Consider the following 15427-nt stretch of genomic DNA (forward strand, 5'->3'; position numbering starts at 1 on the left):
CCACACACACACACACGTACAGCACCCCCATGTTTTCTATCACAGCCGCACAAACATGAAGCTCGCACACGCAGAGAGGCGCGTTTGACTGCGTGCGAACACCGAACTGAACCATCTTTCCTATCTCATTCACTCCTTGCCTTTGAACAGACGCATATACACACAAAATTATGACAAAATACCGATCTCGACAATCATTGTGACAAATCTGTTGTGTCTTAAGTGAACGAGAACAGCTGAGAAAGAAATCGGATGTGTATTAGTCTATATTGGATCCGTGCATCAGGTCTTAAAGGGGCAGCAGCCTAATAATACCTGCTGCTGTCATTATGCTGATCAAACCACATTTTTGACAAAGATTAATCTATTTTTTCATTTATACAGTGAACACTATGCCGTTTTATTTTACACTTTATTATTAAATTTCTGTATCTGAATACTACCGACCTTATTTGTTACATTGTTCTGTTGTATTTATCTATGCTTGTAATTTGTGTAGTAGCCTATTTGTTATTTTTACTGGCTGTTCACTTGTCTCTTTAATAATGTTTGAACGAGTTTTTGCTGTGGTAACGTACTTATGGAAAGCAAAGTTACATAGATTTTTTTTTCTTGCTGATCCGAAAAACTATCTGATCCGTGGCTCAAAAACCGTAATATGATCCGAACCGTGAGATTTGTGATCCGTTGAACCACTACAGTAAAGACATTTATAAAGTTACCAAAAAAATCAGTTTCATATACAATAAACGCAGCTTTGGTGAGCATAAGGGACTTTTCTTTTTGAAACATTATAAAATTCCACAATGTGCAACTTGCATAAAGTGCAGAAGGGGTGTAAAAATACATTTAATTGGCATAGCGTTCATTCAAAGATTAGGTCAGAAAGTTCAAGTCAAGTCAAGAGTTCAAACTATGTGTTCCATTTAGCAACTAAATTTTGTCATAAAAGCACCAAAATGTTGAAAGCCTGAATGAAAAATAAATGAATGTCAATTGGACTTGTTTCTAAACCGCTGCATTCAATTAGAGATGAATTAGAGGCTTTGCAGACAAATTATTGTGAATGTTCTTGGAATATTTAAAGGGGTGGTTGACAGCTTTTTTTCTTGGCTTGATTGTGTTTATGGGGTGCAGTGTAAAATGTTTTCATGCTTCATTAAAAAAAAAAAAAACACCTTATTTTTCATATATTTTACCTTTTTTGTAAGCCGCTGTCTCCATTGTCATTTGAACAGCCAGTTGACTTTTTCCTGTTTCTATGATACCACTCCCTCAGAAATACACAATGGGCTCACAGATTGGTTAGCTGGCCCAGTGTGTTGTGATTTGTTAACTGTGTACTGCACGTTTTCCGGAAACTTCACGCCCATTACCATTACGGGCAATAGTTGCATGTGCTCCGGTGGAATGTAAATAATGGTGTCAATATTACCGTATCAATTTGAGCCAGAATCAAACAGAAATAATGAAGAGGATCAAGCAGAACCTCTGCAAGCACTGCTCTTAAAAGACATCTCTGAATAGTAAGGTTTTTTTTTTTTGTATTTCTCTCAAAGATTTTAGATACGCTGTTACTTGTAAATGCTACTGCTGTTTATGTTAACTTTTGATATACGGTTTTCTCCTAATTCAAGCTTTAATGTATCTGAATACATGACTGAGTAGTACCATTTTTTAAAGGTATTGTTTAATTTATTAATTTATCGACGGCATGTCTACAACTCTTCCTCTTCTCTAAAGCCGCGCAACATGGCCCTGCCCCCTTTGTTGCATGTTCCCGGGGGGCGGGATTTATGTAAATTTCTGGTTTTGTGACATAACGAACCCAGCAAGTAACTTGTTGTAGTCCCTACGAGCCGTTTTTGTAGGCATTAAACTGCCAGAATTATAAAAGACGATATCTCCGTTTGCATAGAACTTTCAGCTCCGTAACTTTGCAGATATTGTTTATGCTCAAACAGCAACATTACACACTAACTAACGTTAAAATCGCAATCAACCACCCCTTTAAGTAAATAAGATTTACATAAAGTTGTCAAGAAGTTAAAGGGGTCATATGATGCGATTTCAAGTTTTCCTTTCTCTTTGGAGTGTTACAAGCTGATAGAGAGAGAGAGAGAGACAGAGAAGAGAGAGAGACAGGGTCACATCACAGTGGAGTCAGCTGTCTTAACAGTGGCTTGTGTACTGCAAACACATACCAGATTCATCACTGTGTCTGTCATGCGACTCTGTTCCCCTTTCGGGCTCTGTCTTTAAATTTATTTTGAAAGATGAAGCTCGTGATTATGGTAAGGGGCGTTACATTTCTGTCGAGTGCTTGCGGTGTTTGGCCAATCACAATGCACTGGGTCAGCTGGCCAATCAGAGCAGACTGCGCTTGTCGGAAGGAGGGACTTTGTAGAAAACGAAGCGTTTGAGAGAAGCGGGGCATAGAGGACCTACAATAATGTACAGTATTTGAAAAATAATGTGTTTTTTGAACATTAAAGCATGTCAACATATTCTGTTACACCAAATACACAAAATAACGATCTTTAAAAAAGCATCATATGACCCCTTTAACAAATGGGAAGCATTTTTGAAATTTAGGAATGCATTTGTTCATAAAATGTGCATGTTTTAATGGACTTTGACTACATTGATCAGGAAATTGAAAACAATTTTCTGAATTAAGTTTTGAAATGTTTAATATTTAAAATGGAAGGTGATATGAAATAAACTCAGGCACTGTTCATGGGGTGTCTTTACCATTGTGGATTACAGCTTTCAAGCTTGCAGCATATGAATGTGTTTAAGAAGCTTTAGCTTTGAAACGTGATCCAGAATTGTGGAGAAAACTAGCCCCGAACTAACTAACAACAACAGGCTCTTTGTACTGTATGATTTGTTTTAAAGTTTCTTAGAGCTCATTGTGACTGGAAGTAAATTCATTAGTCTCTGTCAGATTTCTCCTTGACATCAAAGAGAATACTTGATTTTTGAATTATACAGAGAAAAATAAAAAAGCAGTTAATCTCTTGCTGTTTTCTAATAGGGTTAGGTGACCTTCCTGCTGGGCGTTTAGATCAGCTCTCACAAAGCAATGGAGATGCACTGGGAGCACTTGAGTCATGATTGTTACTTGACAGACCAATACCAACCGCTACAGGAATCAGAACGGAAAACTGCTTGGTTTTCAGGAGAAACCTCCAATTCAAACGGCTGTTTAAGCATGCTTAAACACGTAGAAGACCCCTTGATCTCCATCTCCAACTGTTTTTTATACAGATGCACATGCTTTTCCCAGTGCTCTGTTCTGCAAACAACAGCAGTTCGATACTGATAAATCCTCCTTCAAATTTTGATGGAAATTAGTTTGTGAATAGCGGGGATGAAAGAGGACAAACAGGTTGTTCTTTATAAAATCCTTTAGATCTTTTCACTCTTCAGTTTTTGAGGAAAATATGGTGCTTGCAAAAGGTGCTACACAATGCTTTAATGCAAAGGTGCCCATAAAATCAAAACTTGATTAAGGGATGTGGACCAAAAATAAATGGTACTTTTTTACATTTTAAAACATATGCAATTATATTACAATAAAAAAAAAAAAAAAAAATTATAGTATAGTAAATAGTATTTTAGGATGTTGCTGTGCATTTGCTACGGTGTCCTCAGTGCTTGAGTGCATATTTCAATGTAGGTTTATGGGATTTTTCACCTGTTTTATAATCTATCCGCGGTGCAAAACATTAGCATCACTCCTCAACAAGCCTCATGTGTGTAGCTCAAAAGGTACGGAAACTTACATGCCACTATAGAATCACTAATAATTATTATTTCCTCCAAGTTAGCTCATAGCTCATATATTGTTGTCGGCATGAAATGAAAATTGTTTCCATATTTCCTAAATGTTTATCTTACTGTAAACAATTCGTCTGTGCATACGTTTCATTTTTTTTTTTTTTTTACCTCGCAATTTTTTATTAAAATACAATAACTGAATCTGAAACAGCAGATTTCTTTCTGGTGACGTATGCCGGACTTCTCCATCACAGTGTGGAAGAAAAGATCTTTAACATCAAATGTACATAAACTATTCAGGGTAATTATCAGAGACATTAAATAAATGCCAAAGGTTTCCCAGAGGGCCTAAGGAATTAAAAGGGTAATTAGTTGTATTTCAAAGCTGCCCATCCCACTGACCAAAGTTTACTCATAGTCTGTTTGTTTGGGCGTATTTCTATTTGAAGTAGTTAAGAGTGGTAGAGTGTCTGTCTGTGTGGATGGATGGCGAGGTGATGGGCTGATGAGCCTGTTGGAGGGAGTTAGATTTGTCTTGCTAAGGCTGGCCACACACTTGGAAGATTTTAAGGCCGATTTTAAGCCTGATTTGCACCCCCGAACAAGGGGGTTGTGGGGGGGATTTGTCCAAACAATCCTCTTATTGTGTGATGTCAATATGATTATTTAACTGCTCCTGATCGAGACAGAGCGTCCCCAAACTCAAATCGTAAATATCAAACATGTTTGAAATCGTTCCTACAGTCAACAAGTGTGTGGTCTCACAGTCTGGTCGAATCATCTAGTGTACACGTTCAGAGGATTATAAGGCTAAAAATCAGTTGAAACTCTCTTTATGTCTGGTCTCCCATGGTTTTAAAATCGGTTAAGATTAGGTGTGTCCCAGGCCTAATGAGTGCCGCCATGAGTGCAGGGATCAGGTCTCCGCCTGGAGCAGGATGGGAAGCAGACAGCACTAAATGTCCTATGAAAGACATACTGCTGTTGTACCACATGAAGAAAGACATCCAAAGAGGATACTATTGGAAAACAAAATGGCATGTGGATGCACTACAAGAGCATAAAAATGTGGACAAGGGTGACAGATGGTTTGATTCCAGGGCTGCACAATATTGGAAAAAGCTCGCATTGCGATTTTTACTATTTACTATTGTTCAAACCATAAATACAAAAATAAAAATTGTCATTATCATTAAACAAAATATTTAACAAAAGAATAAATATATTGCAGTAATACAGTTGTATTGTAAAATAAAGAAATTAAGTATTTGATTAAAACTTTAATTATAACTTTAAAATTGCAATACTAATATTTGTTAATTTCTTCATTTTCAATCCTTAAACCATTGAGCTTTTACTTTTGTGGATTACCAGCAAATACATAAATGCGCTGCTGGTTTCAGAGTAAAGCGCGGTACTGTGTTCTTGTGCACACTGAGACACCGTATCTCTGAAATCACAGTGGATATATTTTTATATTTATATATATTTTCTTTTACGCAGTAAGCCATATCAGGATAATTATATATTTTTTAAGATATCATTCAGCCCTAATTCCAGCTAAATTATAATTTACTCACCATCAAAGAAATATAACTTTCGTACTTTTATGGAATACTGTAAAAGTGAATGGTGAACACAAATGTAAAGCATTTTCAGGGAATAATGGCTTAAATTTTGATCTATCCCTCACACAAGGCTATCGTATGGCTATATTATGAAATATAGCTCAGCATTCATAATAACTACTTTTCATGCAGATTTTTTTCCTTTTTGGATGGCATTTGGTTTCCAGTCTGTTTTCATTGTATGGAAAAGAGCAGCATGAATATTCTTCAAAGCGTCTCCTTTTGCGATTTACAGATAAAAGAAAGTCATACGGGTTTGGAACGACACAGACATTGGTAAATGATGACAAAACTGTCATTTTGGAGTGAGCTATTCCTTTAACTTTGTGTAAAAGCTGTTTTTTGTTGACACCTTTTATTACAGTACTCATGTGAAGAGGAATATGTTTATTTGTGTCTGGGGTGTTTTGAATGGCCTGAAAGAGGAAGTGGAACCCCCTCCCTGTGCCCTCCACTCTATTCTCCAGAGTGGGAGAGAGAATGATTCAGAGCAGCACTTTATGTGATTATTTATTTATTGATGTGCTGTATGGTTTCCATGGCAGTGGGTATAATAGTGGGCAGAGAAACATTCACTCTCCTAGGCACTCAGCCCTCTTTTACTTGAGCTGATGATTTATTTATAAATATTCGGTGTGCTTTCCATTAAAGCCGGTCACTTAGTCTGTGGCAGGTAGATTTCTGATTGATCTCTGTGAGTTTCTTCAAGCTGTATGGAGCCACCATCACTTATCCTCTTCATCCTTGTCTGTCTTATTACATGGAGCTGATAACAGACTTGCACGTCTTCAGTGATTGTCTAAGAACAATAGAGTACACACTTTAGTTGTTCTGGTGTGGTATCATCTTGAAGATGAGGTTCATGGTTCTCTCAGACACTTCAGTAGACATCTAAGAGGCCCTTAACTCTGTCCTGAAGGGCCTCTTAATTCCCTCAAGAGAAATGGTGCAGGCACTGAGATTACAATGTTTTAGTGCTAAAAGAAATTGGAAAAACTAAGACATGTACATGTATTACTATGACTGGTTTAATTTATCACCTGAAAACATGACATTCTAAACGGCATTAAGAGATCTATTACCCTAATTGAATTTAGAAACATTATTTTCATTTTTGGCTAAATGAAAACTGAAAAATTTCAGTTTCTGTAAATAAATATACCCACATTTATTTGTGATTGACAGTTGTAGTAACCAGTGCACACTTTCTGTTCTCTCCAATACCCTTCACTTCTACAGACCCTCCTAGTTTGATGGGTCCGATAATCGGGATGTCTCCAGATAAGAAAGCCGAATCTCCTGGAGCGCAGGTTGTGTGTGGAGCTGGGACTCTCCCTGAAGCAGAGAGTGCTTCCAGTCCCATGGCTACCAGTCTGGACCAGATTGGTCGGGCTGGAGCATTGAGTGTGGTTGCGGGTGAATCTGAAGATGATGAACTAACCAACTTGAACTGGCTTCATGAGAACTTGCTGCAGAACTTCACGCTCGGAGGCGAGGCGCAACCCATCAACAGCCCACTGTTTGACATTGAGGGAGGTGGTGGGTCGCCACACAGCAACACCACCTCGTCCACCTCCTCTGTCTCTGCGGGAAGCGAGAGAGATCCTTACAAGTCAAAGCCTCCATTCTCTTTCTCCTTACTGATATACATGGCTATCGAGCAGTCGCCCAGCAAATCTCTCCCAGTGAAGGACATCTACGGCTGGATCCTCAAACATTTTCCGTATTTCTCTAGTGCCCCTACTGGCTGGAAGAACTCAGTGCGCCACAACCTGTCCCTCAACAAGTGCTTCCGCAAAGTAGAGCGAAGCATAGGAAAGGTAAGAATGCAAGCAAAATGGACATTCTCATGTCCATGACATTCAGCCGTTCATTAACATATAATACATATAATAAATGCAGACAGGGAATGGATACACTATGTGTATCAAGTAGGCATGCACAATATATCCATAATTGTAATTGTAATACAGAACCATAATGGTTGTCAGTATTACAATATTATATTCTTTTTTTTCTTCTCTCTGGTCATTATTGCATATTTAATTGTGGACCAGAGGTCTTATTGTTAACTAAATGTAAAAGTATTAAAAATAGTTTTCATTAATTGAAATGAAGTTAAAAAAATAAAATAATTATTAGAAGAAAAACTTAAAAAAAACTTAAAAGGTAGAAATGTTCTCTTGGAAACTGAAATAGAATAAGTAAAAATTGATGTACTAAAATTGCTAAAACTCAAACTGAATTAATGCTAAATAGAAATATTTAAAAAAGCTAATAAAAACAACAAGCATATAACAAAATTACTAAAACTAAAATGAAACAAATTCAAAATATTAATTAATATCATAATTGTATATAAATAATACTAAAATAACATCATTGTAGACACTGATTGTGCTTTTGCTTTTTGTTAAATGTATCAAAAATCTTTAGCAAACGTATATCCATATTTTATAATGTATTTTTATAATGCTCTAATGCCTTCACTAGTAGCATTTGAATTGATTAATTTTAGTTTTTAGTGTTTTAATTTTTAATATATTAGACAAAATATATTTTAAGAGTATTTTAATATTAGCAATTTATTGGTTATCGGCCATAATCAATAAATGACATAAAATAATTTTCGGCATGCCAGTATCAGCCAGAAGTTTAAAATTGGTGCATCCCTATTATGAAGGGGTTTATTTTGCAATAATGACTTAGTGTACATTATCTTACTGTACATTATCTCCAAAATAATTAAATAAATGGACTTGAAATATTAAATTATTTTTATTATGTGTGACTAGGGTAGGGCCGATAGACGATGCCATCGTCCATCGCTGATGACTGATAGACATCACGATGTTGAGCCGACATCGTGATTCCCCCCGCAATCCGCTGCATCCCAATACCGTGTTCGGAAAGAAAATGACGTGTATACGGATCCCCTAAAGGGAATAAATACGAGATGGGAGGAAAATATATATTTCAATATTTTCCCCTCGCAGTTATATCATTGGGTAATTATACTGAGCCGCTGTTATACCTGCCATTGAAACTGCTTTTGAATGCACGATCGCTTTTTAGTTTCACTTTCACTTTCGAGATTCGCGATCGCACATAATCTGTTTATACTATGGAGCAGCAGTACTTACCACACATTTTACAAGATTAGATGTGTGGTGCTCGGATCTGCAAATCATTCGCCATCGTCCTCAGTCATCTCTCCTTACTCTGTTTATGTGGTAAGTGAAATTGTATGTACTGTAATGTGACAGGCAACCGTTACACCGTGTCTACACCGGACGCGACAGTGTTTACAGCAAAACATGTTTACAGCCTGGTTCAAAAAATTATTTTGGTCTATATAGCTAATTTTGCCCTTCATGACAACTGTGAGGGGGGTGAATTTTTTTTATAATTCATCCGTTTAAATTATATTAAGCCTTAAAGTTCTGCATAATTAAGGGTGTGTCCACTTGAGTGACAGGTGGATTGCCGCTGCTGACCCTGCCGTCGAGCTAGGTGGGCGTGGCTTCAGCAAGCAGCTCCCGCCTTTTTGCCTATTTTCGATTATCTAGGAGTGACGCGCTGCCAAGATGGCGACGGCCCGCTCCACCCACTTTGAGCTTCAAAAACGCTCTTCAGAATACTACGGGTGATGTCACGGACAATACGTCCATGTTTTTATACAGTCTATGCAAGAGACATGAAACTAGCACAGTGAGACTGGTTGCCAGGAACAGTGCTCAAATGCAGTTTGGTGGCCATTACAGAAAAAAATATTTGACCTCAGAATGCTGCGACTGACCATTCAGAATCAAGTATTCCAGAGAGCCTTGTAATAAATTAGAATACCATATTTTTCTGAAGAGCGGTTCACACAACATTGCTGCAGAGCACTCGCTCAGACGTTTAACTAACTGGGTCAGTGTATAAAGTAGTGCACAGCTGACTGCAGTGTGCTAACATGGTTGTCAAGAGGGATAATAGTTTAGGGTTTTTAGAAAAACGATGTGTTCAAAGCAGGGCACGCAGCCAGTTAAATGAAGTGAGGCAGATGCTTTCATTTCTTATACGTGAACCGTAGATGGCAAAATGATTTATGAAACGGTGAGGATGGTATGTTTCATTAACGTGTGACATTGTGTGAATCTGTGGGTTTCATATGTCTCAGCCCTGGTGTCTGTTGCCATGGCAATGTTTCCTCTTTCCTGTTTATGAACACTGCTAGTGAAGCGAGTCAAGGTCATATTCCCCCTGCAGGACCACACCTCAGACAAAGGGTGATGAGTCCTTTATTCACACACACAAATACCCCCATGCAAACACAATAGGAGCCGCCGTTCCACATGCTTCCCATGTGGGCATTATAGCTTCATGATGGTTTAAAATGATCATTTGCAGCTAATTTATAATGTGCTTATGAATGCACAGTGTACATACAGAGAGACAGATGGTTCTGTTGTCATTTAACCTGAGCTTTCTCCTCACCCCAGCATGCTGATATCATGCTTGCTTTTTGCGGTTCTGACTCCTCCCCTCTCTGTCCCTTCTAGACCAATGGGAAAGGCTCTCTGTGGTGTGTTCACCCCGAGTTCCGGCCCATGCTGATGCAAGCCCTGAAGAAACAGCACTTCCCGAATGCACATGTGTTCTGCACTCCCCCTGCTTCCCCTCCTAGGTAACAACACTGGCCTGATTATATGACAAATGGATAATTCTGACATTTATCCAGGCTTCAGTCTTCTTACTAGGATAGAAACATACTGCTTGCTAGGATTTAAGAGATTTACTCTATGAACTGTCACAACTGTCAGACAAGCACTTCCAGTGTAGACAGCTTTGTTGAATATAATGGGAGTGATTTAGTTTTGATGTGTCATGATGCTTTGCTTATATTTAATGTGGGTTGTTTACCAAAAATGGTGCAGCTTGTTGCGTAAATATTAAATTTATATTCAGCTGCGGTCACAGGTGCGTGTATATTAGTTGTTCTAAATGTTGTTTTTCCCATGTATTTATAATATAGTAGTGTGAATCTTTAAGCTGACTGTGAATCAATTGGCTTTTGATTCGAATCTTTTTGCAGATTCAGAACAATTTGATTTAAATTAATTAACACAATTTTTAAAGTACATTTTTAAAGAAAAATATGAAAGACAGTACTTCAGACAGGTTTTTAAAAAACTTTTATGTTAATGCACTTTATTTGCTATAAATTTTTCCTCAAACTCCTAATTTGCTGCTTATTAATAGATAATAAGGTAGTTGTTAAGTTTAGGTATTGGGTAGGGATCTAAAATATAGTCATGCAGAATAATATGTTATTCTAGGCATTAATATGTGCTTTTTAAGTACAAATAAACAGCCAATATGCTAGCAATATGCATGCTAATAAGCAACTAGTTAATAGTGAAAATTGGTCCTTAAAATAATGTTTTACTATTTATTTACTATTTATTTTAAATATGGTACACAAATTTTAACAAATTAATTATTAGACAACACAAGCGATTCATGAGATCACAGAGTTGGATCATCACGATTTTTACCATCAAGAAAATGAAATCCTTACACGACATTATAATATTTTACTGTTTTGAGTCTTAAATTAAATAAATAAAAAATATTTCTCTGGATTATCCAAAAATAAGTATTGGCTAATGGTTATAATATATAAACTGTATATACAGTGGTGTGAAAAAGTGTTGGCCCCCTTCCTGATTTCTTATTTTTTTGAACGTTTGTCATACTTTAATGTTTCAGATCATCAAACAAATTTAAATATTAGTCAAAGTTAACACACGTAAACACAACATGCAGTTTTTAAATTAAGGTTTTTATTATTAAGGGAAATTCTCTCTCTTCTGTAGTGCCTCGTCTCCTCCTCATCATCTTTTCACATCAGAGCAGGGCTGTGCCCTAAAAGGTTAGTAGACTTCATCAGGCCCGTTCGGAAAATCTATGACCCGGTCACATCTTTTTCACACCATTATCAGACGTATGATCACACATTGAAGCCTATCACTCATTTCAACTCATTTTGTTCCTCTCAGCACATACTTGGTGCTTCTAAACTGTGCACATAGATGCCATCTCTTTCCTGTATTTGGTAACCTTGACGACAAAGGCACTGGTACTGAAATTAGAGAGAGACCTTTTCGCTCCTGGGTGGAAGTGACTCATTCACTTAAACACACACACATACACATCACATAGTCAATACTTGTTTGCATCAAACATTTCTTTCTCTTTACAGAATGTGATTTTGATGCTGCCACTGCCATGATGCTGTTAAAGTCTGCCTCTGAGCAGAACATTAACTCATGTAAGAAACCACCATCACATACACCAACACCTCATTTTTGTCCTATTTTTCCCCCCATCTTTTTATTCATGTTTTACATCAGGTTTATTTTAATCAAGATATGCATCTAGGTACTTGTTCACATAATCACAGCAATCACATGTGTATGTGTATATTGGCTGTTCTGTTTATTGGTTTCAAACAGGGATCATCCAATTAAAAATAGTGTTAGAACAATCTATTTATAATGTTACATTTGTATTTCAAATTAAGTTTGTTCTTTTAAATGTTGTTTTATTCATCAAAGAATCTTAGAAAAACATGTTTTCAACATTGGTAATAAAAAAATAAATTTATTTAGCACCAAATCTGCATATTAGAATAATTTCATGTGAAAAAGACTGACGTAATGACTGCTGAAAAGTCATCACAGGAATAAATTGCATTTAAAATATATTCAAATAGAAAACAGTTATTTTAGTAATTCTGTTGTTGATCAAACAAATGCATCCTTGATGAGCATAAGCATTGACTTCTGAAGTTTTGTCAAATAAATATATGTATGTGTATGTGTGTGTGTGTGTATAATGATATATTTTGGTTTGCGTCTATCAAGTTCCAAATAATATAACAAACTAAAAATTTTGTTAATTCAAATAAGAAAACATACAATTTGTTTAATAATCAAATTAAATTAGAAATTAAATACTTTTCATGGATTATCCACAAATATTAATTATATAAGCACATTTTTAATTCAATTTCCATTTAAAACAAATTTTATTTCAATGAAAATAACTGAATATTATTATATTTATATAAATGTAAACACAATAATTTTAGCATGTGTACCTACTATTGTGCTACTGTGTAAATTACTTATTCCGCATCGTACAATTTTGTTCATACTGTTATTCATAATATTGTCTCTGATCATCAGTTATCACTCTGCTTATGATTTCTCAGACCCAGATGACCAAGAAGGACCCATAGATCTCTCCCGAAGGGACTTGGTGGTTGTGAGTCGGGATCCAAAGCAGGATCACAACTACAGCAGCTCCCCTGTCCCGCCCTGCCCTCGCCAGATGCCTCTTTCACAGCCGGTCAACTTCAGCCTGGCTCTGCACCGTGATCAGGAGAGAGAAGGCCGGGCCCGATGGCCACGCAGCCCGCTGCAGGGTCCGCTTTTAGGGAAGAGGAGCAGAAGAGATTCTCGACCAGATGTGGATGAGGAGCTCAAGGAGGCGGCCGGCTCGCTCCTACACCTGGCCGGTATTCGTACAAGTTTAGTCGCCTCAAGACGCAAGAGCAGGAAACTCAGTAGGAAATGACCCTGATTCTGTAACTCCATCCTGTGGCCTGTCCAATCTCTCTCTTCTGGTTTGGTGTATCTTCCTTCTTGTTTGTAATTGTTGGGATGATTTTCTTTCCTTTCGTCTTTTTAACTGGGATAACGTTCCGGTCCACTCATCAAACATGGCAATACAAACACAGGAGAGAAAAGCCATACTGACATGTTTTATGTACAGAAAAAGAAACCGATTTGAATGAACGGCCCACATCATTTGAGTTTTACAGAAAGAGAGTTTGAAGATGTTAATCGTAAAAAAAAAAGAGAGATGAAAAGAGAGACGCTGGTAAAAAAAAACAACTTCAAGATTTGCATGCTTCCACCTCTAAATCAACAAACTTATTTATATGGAAAATGAATGCATGGATTTTACAAGCTCCCAAGACCTATCATGCATCTTAACTATAGAGAGAAAAACAGCTTAAAAAAGTGAAATTTGAAAGTGCCATTGATTTTGGATCATAATATAAACTTGATACAAAAGAAGAAATGCAATAATTAGTTGACCTAAATACCTGTAGTTATTTTATTTTTGTACTGCTGGTTTATATCTCGTGTGGTGGTGACGGCATGCCCCTGGGAGCCTTTTGCTGCCGCAGTTATGATGTCAAAACCATGTGGCTCCTCCCGTGCGTCCTGATTGGATCAGTTTTGCATCCCCATCCTGACCACTATGACTGGAGAACAGCTTGAAGGATACAGCTTTTGTTGCATGCACATCAGCCTCAATGTTTCTCAGATGCTAGCAATCTGTATAATCAGGTGTTGTGCTATTCCATGTGCACTGACTTGATTAAATCATTGCCCATGCACATATTGCTTGCTTTTGGAGCATACTAAATAGCGGCCAATCAAAACAAGAACCTCTTTACCTCTACTGTAAGATTTGAACCACTCTCTCCCCTTCCTGCTCTATGACTTTTTGGGTCACTTCTACCCAAATCAGGTCTTTTCCATCTTTTTCTTGGTTTAAACTGTGTAACAAAGCCTCCAGCAGGGGGAGCTCTGTGATTCGCCACTTTCCATTGCTGCTTTTGAACTGGCGCTGTGCTGCTCCAGACCTCCAGAGAGTTCCCAGGGCTTCAGATGAAACCAGAGACAATGTGAACTGCACAGTAAACGCGCCTGCAAGCAGAGACAAAGACATTCTCCCATATTTTAAACTTGCGGATGGTGCTGCTCATGGGAGAAAGGACTACAGGAAGTGAAGCTGGGGAGAGTGGACAGTATATTTGAGGAGCATGACAGTAATGGGAGAGCCTACTGGATGTGAACTGAGAATTGTGCCACTAAGAACTCTCTGGACTCCCGGCCATGTTTAACCCAAGGGGGGGTTTTTTTGTCCCCTTTGAGATCGCCAAAGTTGCTGCTCACAAAACTTGCCTGGCTGTGTATTCCCTGTGATCCCAGAATGTTTGTTTGTTTAATATCGGGTTTTTAAGTGTTTGTTTGAGGCTACATTAGGATTTTATATACCCAAGCATGTGAAATTGTGAAGTATAACTGCCACTTGCCCCCCTACACTGGCAAACCAGAACTTTCTGTTCGAGTTGATTACTTTAAAACTGCCTATCCTTATAAAGCTCTTTCCCTGTCACTTTAACCATGGCTGCCAATTCGTCCCCTCTAAGCTGTACATAGTGCTAATTACAGAATGCAAGTATTAATGCAGGGAGGGGGACAGAGCAGTAGTTTTAGAATTTGAGGCCAAGTCTGAAAACAGCTGCCTATTAATTATTGTTATTATTATTATTATTAAGATAAGGTCCACTAACTGAGTTGCCACTTCGCCATCAATTTTGACATGTTCTTCTGCCATATATGTGGCAGTCTGAACCTGATTTTTGATTTTGTAAGCTAACATCTGTTAATAAAAGTTTATAAAGTTTATTTTTGCCAAAGATATGCAATTGTTGCATTATATATGGTATTAAAGAATAAAAGAGTTTTTCCTTTTACTGATTTAGTTTGTTGTTCACTATCCCACATGTGTCTGCTAAAGATCTCTTCATCTGGAAAGCATCTGCTGTGTACAAACATCTGATAGACATCTATAAGATGTCAGTTTAAAAAACATTCTAAATCATAAACATCTTAAAGACATCTTATGTCTATTTGACATCTGATAGGAAACGTCCTATAGACGTATTGCAGATGAGCAAACACTCTAAAAATACGTCTTGCAGATGTAAATGCATACGTCAAATAGACATCTCCATAATGTAAATGTGCTGTCAGGGTATATCATCAGTCCGTTAAGAGTGTAAAGCGGCTTTTTCCCAAACAAACAATAGACCTGAAGTCATTAATTTCCAATGGAGACTAGTACCGGAGTTCCGTTCATATGTGTATGTGGAATTTTCG

The 15427-nt window shown here is 37.4% G+C and overlaps 1 protein-coding gene across 2 annotated transcripts in view; it reads left to right on the plus strand.

The window, feature by feature from the left end:
* LOC107582787 (forkhead box protein N2-like) overlaps nucleotides 1–13360 on the plus strand; it is a 22360-nt gene extending 9000 nt beyond the window's left edge. For both annotated transcript variants that reach the window (XM_016268800.1, XM_016268799.1), the window contains 5 exons: nucleotides 6654–7234; nucleotides 9962–10086; nucleotides 11279–11334; nucleotides 11665–11733; nucleotides 12679–13360. In XM_016268800.1, the coding sequence (XP_016124286.1) occupies nucleotides 6668–7234; nucleotides 9962–10086; nucleotides 11279–11334; nucleotides 11665–11733; nucleotides 12679–13043 (1182 nt within the window). In that variant the 5' untranslated portion in view covers nucleotides 6654–6667 and the 3' untranslated portion in view covers nucleotides 13044–13360. The remainder of the gene's footprint in view (nucleotides 1–6653; nucleotides 7235–9961; nucleotides 10087–11278; nucleotides 11335–11664; nucleotides 11734–12678) is intronic.
* Nucleotides 13361–15427: the final 2067 nt, after the last annotated feature.

The sequence above is a fragment of the Sinocyclocheilus grahami genome, unplaced genomic scaffold (assembly GCF_001515645.1).
Source record: "Sinocyclocheilus grahami isolate Dianchi unplaced genomic scaffold, SAMN03320097.WGS_v1.1 scaffold47.1, whole genome shotgun sequence".
Lineage (NCBI taxonomy): Eukaryota > Metazoa > Chordata > Actinopteri > Cypriniformes > Cyprinidae > Sinocyclocheilus > Sinocyclocheilus grahami.